This window comes from Cannabis sativa, chromosome X (assembly GCF_029168945.1).
Source record: "Cannabis sativa cultivar Pink pepper isolate KNU-18-1 chromosome X, ASM2916894v1, whole genome shotgun sequence".
NCBI classification, from domain to species: Eukaryota; Viridiplantae; Streptophyta; class Magnoliopsida; order Rosales; family Cannabaceae; genus Cannabis; species Cannabis sativa.
In genome coordinates, this window is record NC_083610.1 from 37361916 (window position 1) to 37373526 (window position 11611).

General features: G+C 32.4%; 1 protein-coding gene across 1 annotated transcript; it reads left to right on the forward strand.

Annotated features, from left to right (window-relative positions):
- Positions 1-5879: 5879 nt before the first annotated feature.
- LOC115719828 (ankyrin repeat-containing protein BDA1-like) lies at positions 5880-8157 on the forward strand. The gene is made up of 2 exons (XM_061105992.1): positions 5880-6538; positions 7161-8157. The coding sequence occupies exons 1-2, from the start codon at positions 5932-5934 to the stop codon at positions 8120-8122; spliced, it is 1569 nt and encodes a 522-aa protein (XP_060961975.1). The 5' UTR covers positions 5880-5931; the 3' UTR covers positions 8123-8157.
- The last annotated feature ends 3454 nt before the right edge of the window (positions 8158-11611 follow it).

Consider the following 11611-nt stretch of genomic DNA (forward strand, 5'->3'; position numbering starts at 1 on the left):
GAAGCAAGATTGAAACCATGTATGAAGCAACAAAAGGTTACAAATCAGAGAAACTCGCAGAAAGAGAATATAACCTCTTTCAAGCGTGCAAATTTTTCTTCCCATTCAAGCTTCTCTATGTGGGATTTATGAACTAAAAACTGCTCAGCCACCAATCTATTCTAAGTTTCAACAAGAAGCTTGCTCTTTGAGCCATGAGCATTTTGAACATCTAATAGTTCTTTTGAAAAAAAAAAATTATCTCTCATCTTCTTCCCAAGCAAAGAATTCTCTAACTCTTTTATAGCCCATTCTTTCTTTTGAATTGTGCCCTCTGCAAAATGGAGATGATTGTCCTTCTCCTTTAATTTGCTTTCAGTAGTCAGAATCTTCTCATTCTTTTCTTGGTTACTCAAATTGAGATCATCAACCAATTTTTGGGCCTCGTCATGACACATTAGGGATTCCTTTGGTCATGGTTGTCATCACGACCTCTATTCTTGTCATCTTTCCAAGCAAGATCTCGTTGAACTGATCTTGATGAGATAGCCTGCTTTTAGTTAACTAGAAATTTTTGGCCATGACAACAACAGAATATGACTCGTCGAGAGTGTCCTTTTCTCCAACATCGCCTTCAGTAGGTTTGCCTTGATGATCGTCCTTCGACGTGTCTTGAGGATCATCTTTTGAGGTCTCTTGAAGATCGTCATTAGCATCTTCGAAATTGTTCTTTTCTGAATCATCATCTCCGAATACAAGAGCATCTAAGTTCATATCTTTGCCAACCTGGTCTTTATGACGCCTAGTCGCCTCGTTCTAATCTTCTCCATCTCTTGTCTTGGCAATAGGATCAGTGAAGTGAAGACCAGATTTGTTACGGGTGAGTACCATGATTACTGAACACAACCTCTAGATGGTATCACTGCTTCCTTCAGCTCTCAATGAAAGCACCAAAATGTTTATAGAGAATTTTAGAAAACCAACTATAAATAATTAGATTTGAAGAAAGAGTAAGAACAACACAAACAATTTTTACGTAGTTGGGGCGTTAACGAGCCCTAGTCCATGAGTCAATGTTATTATGTAACTTTAAGCTAGAAAAGTCTTTAGGAATACAATGAGCATAAGTTCTCAAGTTTGCATGGTAAATATTGAAAGAGAATTCAACCCTTAGTCCGAATGATTCATTAGGTATTTATATTGTTAATAGAATTGTATTTAGTTTCTCTTTTCCCTCTATTGAGGAATTTACATTGAATTACATAACTTGGGCTGTCTCATGAAGTCCAGCCCATGAAGGAGATGATCTACTGACCAGGAAGATTAGATTTAGCTGAATTGGTCAAAATCGTGTCCTATAATTGTGGGCAATTAATCATGAATTAATTGCTTGATCTTTATTTAGGAAGTTTCCTCTTTTATCTTGATACGATTTTCTATCGAGATCTGAGGAGCATTTATTTCCTTATTTGAGCGCAGGAATAAAAAAGGAAACTAGATTGATTTTCTAGGCACATGCTGTGTGACTCTTTACGCATCATGATACTGGAGTTGCTTTCAGATATGAACTCATTGGCGAAAGAGCATATGATCACGAAGCTAAGGTACGTTCCTAGAAGGTCCTATACAACTTGGGCTTAATCCAAATTGTCTTCGTTGGGCCTTACTGGGGGACCTTTGATGCCGACCTGGATTCTACGCATCCCTTGCTAGAAATATGGATAACATGATTGTGGTGGATTTGACTCACTTTCTCCCTGCCACATCAGCTAACTACCTATCCTAGTGGCAACCTGACAGTTATTTCGGTTGGAGCTTAAATCAGTTACGACAAGCTTCTACAACCATATGAAAGGCAGCCACTCCTACATGATTAGAACAAGGCTTTCCTAGTTCAGATTGTACATAGATTCATACAATAGAGAGTTTCATTTTTGAGTTATTGGAGGGATGTTAAAGTTACCCTCATGTATTTGATTGAGGGGGCTCAAGTGAGGATGAATTGTAATGTGTTCTTCTACTGAATTCTACACTGATGTACCTATGTTTTTCGAGCTATACTCCATGTACAACAAATGATCATTAAGGAATAAAGTGGGTGTGAGTTATTTGCCTTTTCTTTCTAAGTGTTCATTTAAGTTTTATGTTCATTGTTCATTGTTTCTCTTGTTCTATCTCCATCTTTTCTGGTTTATGTTTCTTGTCATTGGTGTTGCTGGTTTGAATTCAATCTTGCCACTGTTAGTTGATCAACAGTGAGAAAGAAGGGTGAGTTTGTTTCACCAAAATGATCATTTTATGAATTTCATATTTTAGGATGTTAGATTATTTATGTGATAATCAAACATACATAATAGTTAATTAAGATCCTGGTAAAACAAGTTCTAATAAAAATTTATTCACATGTAATGATCCAATTAAAGGGACATAATTGTAATTAGCATATTTTTGGGCTCGATTAATCTGACCCATTATACAAGGTTGCATATAAGTAAAGTCATTTTCTCACGTACTGTTGAAATTTATAGAGAAACTCTATTGTTGTATACAAACAACTTTAATACAGTAACTCATAGACTAAGACTATTTTACAACCCAACTTATTAGAAATATTCTAGTGCTAATGTGTGGAAATTTATAATATTATATATAAGATTCATGAGCTATTTCTCTATAGCCAATTAATTTTGAGATGAAACTCCATGCACATTGTCATACACTCATTTTCATCTTAAATTTTAACATGCATGGCATCAGAAGAATTAAAAAAAAAGACTTTGAGTGTCCCTTTCTTTGACCTCCATTAATTTGAGATCTTTTGGCTAATATGTGTTAGTTTTTAGTGTTGGGATCTTTGACATGTTTTAAATAATTTATAAATTTATTGATGTGTACACCTACAAATTTCCTGATTTAGACTTGTGAGATTCTTTTAAATGTTACGTTTTATCATGTGATCTCTTAAAAGTCGTTCATTATAACCACATTATTTAAACCTAAACATAAATAGAGTATTAAAAATAGTCTACATTGTTAATGCGTAGAAAAAATACATGAATTATTCCTCTCATAAATTTTGCCATACATTCACTTTCATCCTTAATTCTAACACAATTACATAGAAATTGAGTCTTTATAATGGTTTTTTACTCTCTTCAATCTCTCTAATCAATCTTTTATTTTTAGTTGTCAAAATTATCTATTAACAGCGTTTTTTTTTTATGTTGTAGTCAGCTTAACTGCCGACTAATTTGGAAAAATTTGCTTATATATTCATTTTGAACTTAATTCCACAATGGTTTTTATTATTATTATTATTATTATTATTATTATTATTATTATTATTATTATTATTATTTTTGTAAGGAAAGTTCGTTTAAGTTACTGCATTGACCTTCGCAAAAAAAAATTTTAATAATTAGATTATAAAATAACACATACAGCTCCCAAAAGTGGTAATATATGCATAATGATGAATCACTGGTTCCAATATTGGCGTATTTGACAAGCTTGAAATTAATTAATAAAAATTTTCTTTTATGGAATTGGAACTAAGTTTCTTAGTTTATTATTATTATTGTTTTTGTTTTTGTTTGTGGATAGTTATTTTTCTATATGCATTAATTGTCATATATTATTTTTTATTTTTTAAAATTGTACAAATAAGATTCTAAACTAATTTTTTATCAAAAAAAAATTTAATAATAATATGATCTAGTGATATTATGATAAAACTGGTTACATTTTTTTATATCTGTTCGTGTTAGAAATTATTTTAAAATAAGTTATATTAAAAAATAAAATTATTGAAAATTAAGCTCATGGTACTATTTTTATTATTTTGAAAAATATAAGATCCATTTTGTCATTTAATAAAACAGAGTGTCCAATTAATAACTTTTACAAAACACAAAATCTAAAATAATATTTATCCTATTTTTAAGTTGCATTATATGTTATTTTAATTCTAGTCAAGCCCTATGAATTTTCAATAACACTATAGTGGGATATTTATTATGTAAGTTAGATTCAGAGAGAAAGTAATATTAGAAAGTGCTGAGATTAAAGGATATATAATTACCATCAATTAATTTAAGAATAAATACTCATTTGTATCCTATATTTTATCAAAATGTAAACTTTATATTTTTAATAACGATCCATTGGTATCTTTTATTTACAAATATTACATATAGGAATGGACACACCTTTTCAATAGTTGTGGGCTGTAGCCCCCGCTAAAAAAATTATATTTAAAAAAAAAAATATTTTTTTTTTGTAATTTGATAATTATACTACAAATTAGTAAAAAAATATTACAAATAATTATAGTTCTATATTTAAAGTGGACATAATTTTTTTTATATAATAATTAAGCCTCCTCAAGAAAATCCTAGATCCGTCACTTATACTCTTTTTAAATTTAGTAGGTCTATATTTCTAGTATGACTAATTTATCCCTGTTTTAATATTTTATTTTGATTTTTAATTATTTTGAATATCATATAATTTATAAATTGAAAAATAAAATAAAAAACCTCTAAGATTCAACTTCCCTTCTAATTATCTGCTCAATTATATTCTCTAATCTCTATGCCTAAATTAACGAAGGTTAATCTCTTCTTCTTCATTTTTCTTTTTCTCTATTTTTAATTTTGTGTATTATGTTTGTATGATATATACGATAGCCAATATATTAGTATCTTTATCAGGCGAGTTAGATTTGGAGGAAGCAATATTAGAAAGTGATTAGGTTAAAGGAATATGAGATTCAAGTGTTAAAGAGGAAATAACCATTACCATCAATTAATTTAACAAATGAGACTCAATTAAAAACACAAATTCCTTGGTAATAAAATTTAGTTTACTAAACATGGATTGAGTTTAGTTATATATATTCACACTTAAATATTATTTAAAAAAAATTAATTTTGTAGTCAAATCAAATTAAATAAGAAAGGGCAGCACATTCGTACCTGAAAACTCACCCACTTGGCAAAAAACCTAGCTACCCGACCTGAAATTTGGAAAACCAAAAAAAAAAAGGTGAAAATTATGGGCGGGTTCGGATTACATCCATTTACCGATACCCAAAAATCGAGAGTCAAACCCATTCCACTTGAAAAACCCGTTTTTTTTTCTTCTTTTTTTTTTTTTATGTATACAACTAGACCCTAGATCCCCTTTTAAAAAAAAATACTCTAATAATTGAAAATTTTAAAAGTTGTCCACCATATTTTTACAATTCACATTAAATTGATGATTTTTTAGGTAAAAAATATCTATTTTCTAATAAAAAAATTTTAAAAAAATATCAATATGACTATTGTGTATATTGAACAACATTTCACATAAAATTAATCATCAAAATTAAACCTATATATAGACAACCCCCCATTAGACGTGTACTCTCATATCTATATTATTACATGTGTGTATGTAAAACTTTCTTAATTATTAATTGTTTGTTACTCTTATATCTGTACTTATATTACACACATATATTTAACGTTTCATTTTAAATTTTTGCATTAAAGTATATTTAATTTAGTTCTTTTAGTAAGAAAAATAAAGCTTCTTGTTAATTTTTTTTTATTATTTATAACTTTCAATCAAATTCATTGATCCAATTACCAAAATATTATCATGAGATTTGTCAATTTTTTTAGTATTAATTATTTTTTTTAATATATACTTTTTTATGTTTTTTATTTACATTTTTACAATTTAATTTTTTTAAAAAAATTTTACAAATTTAATTTTTCAAAATTGCCATTAAAAAAAAAAGTAAATTATAATTTCTCCAACCTCCCACCATAAAAACTTCATCTATATAATATTATAAAACTTCCGCCAAACTCTATTATACATATGATATATATGATCTTAATATACACGAGTACAATCTATATTTGTGTGTAATAAAAAATTAGTCTAAAACAAAGAAAAATAATGTTAAGTAGTACAAGGAGATTGTTCGAGGCTTCATTGAATGGCGATGTTGGAGAATTACACCAACTGATTAAAGAAAACCCTTTGATTCTAGCCGATTACTCACTTGTGTCCCCCCATGAAAACCCACTTCACGTTGCCACAAAAGCTATGAAACTTAGTTATGTGAAAGAAATTGTGAAGCTTAAGCCTGAATTTGTTAAGGAGCTAAACAAAGATGGGTTTAGGCCACTTGACATAGCTTCGGCTTTGGGGCATGTAGAGATAGTAAAAGTGCTCATAAAAGGTACAACAACAACTAGTAATTTGTGTCGTTTGAAGGGGAGAGATGGAAGAACGGCTATTCACTATGCTGCCATGAGTGGGAAAATTGAGGTGATTGATGTATTGATCTCTTCTTGTAAAGAATGTGTTGAGGATTTAACTTGTGTTGGAGAAACTTCACTTCATTTGGCTGTCAAGTTTAATAAATTTCAGGCCTTTACAAACTTGGTTGAGTGGATTCAAAGGATTGGAGAAGAAGAAATTGTTAATTGGGGCGATAATGATGGCAACACCGTTTTGCACCTCGCCGTAGCTACAAAACAACATCAGGTAATATACATATATTAAATATATTCATGATATGGTGAGCAATATGATCATTCACCTACCTATTATATATTTGCCACTACTGCCCACTAGCATGTACAAATACGCACAAATGACATTTTTCATCATATATTACATTACATTACATTATATATTATATTCATCTCACTCGTTATTTATTATATGTGCATATATATATATATATGTTCTTATTATGAGTTTTGATTACTTATTATTACTAGAAAACATGAATTCTTTTTGCCCCGGACATATATGCATGTGCTCTCTTATTTTCTCTTCTCTCTCTCTCTCTCTCTCTCTCTCTCTCTTTTTATCCAATACGTGTTTGTTAATATATATTTAAGGTTTTGTTTGGTAGTTACAAGATTTTTTTATTTTTTGGGAATTTTTGGAGCAAGCTAGCTATAAGGTTGGGTTACTTTCTATATTCTTACGTGAAATAATATATATGTATATTACATTATTATGAAAATTACATATATATTATTAACTTAAAAATAACTTTCATATATAGTACCTAAGTTCGGAATACATATTTGTTGGTTAAGTTTGAATACATATTACATATATATAATATACATATGAAATTATGTACTTAATTAATTAATAACTCTAAATTTTGATGAAGAGCGTAGAGCTATTGCTCCGACGCAGTACCAAACTCGAATTAAACGCAAGAAACTCAAGAGGCTTAACAGCAATGGATATAATAGACATACAAACATTGGAGAATCCCATTGATGAATATCATTTTCAACTCAAAGAAACTCTCCAAAACGCCACCGTATTAACATCATCTCATCATAATCACAACTCCACCGTTTCAAGTAATATTAACAACCAATCACAAGATCATCATCAAGAAGCTGATAATAATAATGATCATCATAATCAAAAAGACTGGATCAAATACTTTCGCTATAACAAAACAAGAGATTCACCAAGCAACACAAGAAACGCTCTCCTCGTCGTCGCAACCCTCATCGCCACCGTCACTTTCCAAGCCGGAGTCAACCCACCAATCCATTTTTCAACCACAACAACAAAGTCAACGACTATACAAAGAAAAGTCAACGCTAACAATAATGATGATCATAATAATAAATATTCTAACTATGACACACTCCTACGTATCCCTGACGTCATCTCTCCGTCACCATTTGCACAACAGATGCCTTACATCCCAAGCGAGCCTTTGCCTTTCACGGTTGGGTTTGGAGTGGTTTTAGCCAACTTGGGAACCCTAGCAGCTTCCGAAATGTTCTTATTCGGAAACTCGCTAGGGCTCACTGCTTCGCTGAATGTGATAATTTATCTAACGGCGGGATTTCCTTTCCAAAGAGAGCTTCACATCTCAATATACTCGATGTTGTTCGCTTATGGTTGGTCGGTGCAGGGCTTGGAGAGTAGTGGTAAGGTTGGTTTGAGGAATGTTATTCTAGGGTTTGCTTTTCTTTTACCATTTGTATTGAGATGGTTTCCAAGGTGGGGAATTGGAAAGAGGATTCGGTTGTGGTGGATTAATAAGATGATTATGATAAGGAACACTAGGGTTCAACATTATCCAACTTTGTGGTGAGGAGTTTGTGTAGCATGTAATAATTTTATTATTATTAATTAATTACACATGCATATAATATATGATGTACAACATTATTAACTCGGCAAGCTTTTGCCTTTTTTTGAAAGGGTGTTCTTGAACACCCCCACTTCATCCAAAAAAAAATAACTTTCATTTTGTTGTTATATTTCAGGTAATAAAAGCCCCCGTTTTTTAAATGCCTATTTTCTTTTTGGGATTATTTCAAAAAGAAAAAAAAAAACAAAAATAACAAAATCAATCATAAAAAAATTACAAAAATATGGTTGTACGTAATTTTAAATATTTTTTATTTACATAAAATAAGACATTCTTATGTATTTCTGTATTGTACTTTTGTTACTTTGTTATTAATTTTTTGTTATATTATTTTTATGTTATTTTGATGTTGTTTTCCTGTTGTTTTTATGTAATTTTTTTTGTTGTTTTCTTGTGTTTTTATAGAACACTGTATATTTTTTTTTAAAAAAAAATCTTTAAACATAAAAGTGTAATTTTTTTTAAATAACAATTCATGTAATTCTCCTTTCTTTTTTAACTTCACTCTTTAGTTCAAATTTAGAGTTAAAAAAAGTTAAATAAATAAATAAATAAATATTAATGGATTATTAATAATAGTTGACTTTTTATACACTTTGTAATATATAGAGGATATATCGAATATTATGTCAACTAATTTTTATATCAAATTTGACATTATATATAGAATTACATTGAGATAATGGTAATAAACATTATGTGTTGACGCAGAAAATTAGCCAACCGTTTGTATGTATAGACGAGATAAATAAGAGATGAGTAGAGTAAATAGAGAGACACAAAATTTATGGTAGTTCACTTCCTATGTCGTGATGGTAATGGAGCTACATCTACTTCAAGTTTTTATTTCTTACAAGAATTATAAGAGAATTTACTAAGTGTGAAAGCTCTAAATTTCTAGAAAAAGAAACTAGAGAGACATGCTCTGATCTTATGGGCACTTTTTTGAATGTAAAAAATGAACTAGAGGAGCTCTCCTTTTATAAGCAAGGAGGTCCTATTGAAATAATAATAAAATATTAAAAAAAATGTGAAAAAAATACATTTAAGCTATTTTTGACTGTCGATGGTGATCTAGAGGTGAAATTAACGATCTAGAGGCCAATCGCCAACCTTTGGAGCTTGAATCGCGTCTACAGGACCTTTTTCAGATAAGTTGTAGTTGAAATTTATAACTCTCTCGAGGACAAAATTTGGACCTGATATCATGATGACTTGATAGAGCATTAAAATAGTTTCTAAATGCAAGTTGAATCACATCAATCAGATCAATATTGAATGACTTATGACTATTTTATTGAAGGATGCTCTAATACCAACGTCCAAGTTGACATCATATGTCAACCTGGATGATGGGTCAAGGGAAAAACGTGTTGAGCGGTGTATTTTTTGATGCCTTAGTAATATTTTGACATCACTTAGCCAATTTCTTTGTTTTGGTGAAGCCGCTCACCAGTTTTCGAAGATATTGCTGTTTCACAAAATCGAGAGACTCGAAACTACCTGATTGGCAACTAGTTCACTTTGCAGAAAAAGTGTATGTATGAAGTTGTGAATTTAACTTGTCTAAGTTCATAGCTCTCGTTTACTATAAAAAAACTAGACGAATACTTAAGACAGAATCAGAATCGGATAAGTCCAACCTAGCGTACCAGGCCATTCATTAACCTAGGCGCCGAGTGCCTTTTTTCGAAGCTTCCAGGATGTCATTTTTATAATTTTAAGGTCTTCAACATCAAGGATGAGGTATTCTGCCCCATTTTTGACCATTCCAAAGAGAATGCCCAGAGCGAAATTTGTATCTGAGTGATAGATATTAATGCACCAGGTTAATTGTCAACCTGGGCGCTGGGCTCAGTTCTCTACCCTTTGGGATTCTTGTTTTCTCCCCAAGTTTACTTGTATCTTTGTTATTTCTTATCAAAGCCTTGACCCAGCCAGAAGTGTGGTCGACGAGGGCATCGGACCCCGTAAGGGGGGGTGATTGTGACAGTCGGTAGTCTCGTGATCCGTAAGGGGAAATACCGGGTAAGTTGTACATTCCCACATCACTTGGGGAAGGTCAAGTGGGATGATTCTGAGACTGTGAAGGTATGGGACTACACAGTTGAAGATGGCTTAAATGGACTAATTGGTGCATCTTGTTTTTCAGTAGCCCATCACGAAAGAACTCCATAGTTAAGCGTGCTTGACCTGGAGTAATTTTAGGATGGGTGACCTCTTGGGAAGTTTTCCCAAGAAGCATGCGAGTGAGGACAAAGCACGCTAGAAACACTCGTGTTGGTTTGTAGGGTTAGTCATCGGTCCAGGAAGCAGCCAGACTGACATCCTCGTGTATAAGAGCTATTATTCCGTGGGTGTAAGGGCTCAATGGAGGCTTGAAGCGGGAATGTTACATTTCTGATGATGAAAATAGTGCTTGGAACACTTTTTTGGAAGAATGAATGGAAATAGCCCAAGCTGAAAAAATTCAACCTGGGTGTAACACCCTAACTAACATAGGCGTATTACGTGATTTTTAAACATACTGTGCAGCTCGTTGCTAATCAACGAGGTTTATGGAAAAACGTGATTAATTAAAATTTTTGCTTTTTAATTAAACTTATAACACAATATTACAAAAGACTCGGGATCCCGATTATAAAATCATTTACAAAAAGATTTAACTGTTTAACTGATACATAAAATATGTGTCGTCAAACGACCAGTTACAAAATCAGCCTCGCTGTCCCGATGATCGTACGCTCCAGGCCTAACCGCCCCGACATGTACAACCTTCATAAGCTCGCTCACGGTCCATCAGCTCTAGCCTTGCCTTTACCTACACATCAACGTAGAACTGTGAGTCGACAGACTCAGTAAGAAAAGCATAATAATACTCATACATAATTCTAACTGCCGTGTCCAACACGATACTGAGTCCCGCTACTGCCATGTCCAACATGGTACTGAGCCACTACTGCCATGTCCAACATGGTACTGAGTTCTGAACGTTCATAGGGACGGTACTATTGACACGTAACAACCTGATCGGTCGAACCGGTCATACTCCGGCTGCTGGTCATACTCCAGCCTGTACCGACGTGTTACTATATCCTCCTGATCGGTCGAACCGGTCATACTCCGGCTGCTGGTCATACTCCAGCCTGTACCGACGGGATACGTCAATAGTACGGAACCACCAACCAAGTGTCAGCCTGATCGGTCGAACCGGTCATACTCCGCCGCCGGTCATACTCCGGCCCCGTACTGCGACGTGACGGGGTTGGATGGTTCGAAGCCTATATACATAACTAATGTAATCTAACGGGCTTCCTACATGCACGCTAAACATGTAATCTACATATGCATACCGTTATACTAATCTTACTCGGATTACGAATTCGGTGTGTGCCGTCAACTCGGCCCAGGAACTGAAGCTGAGTGGCG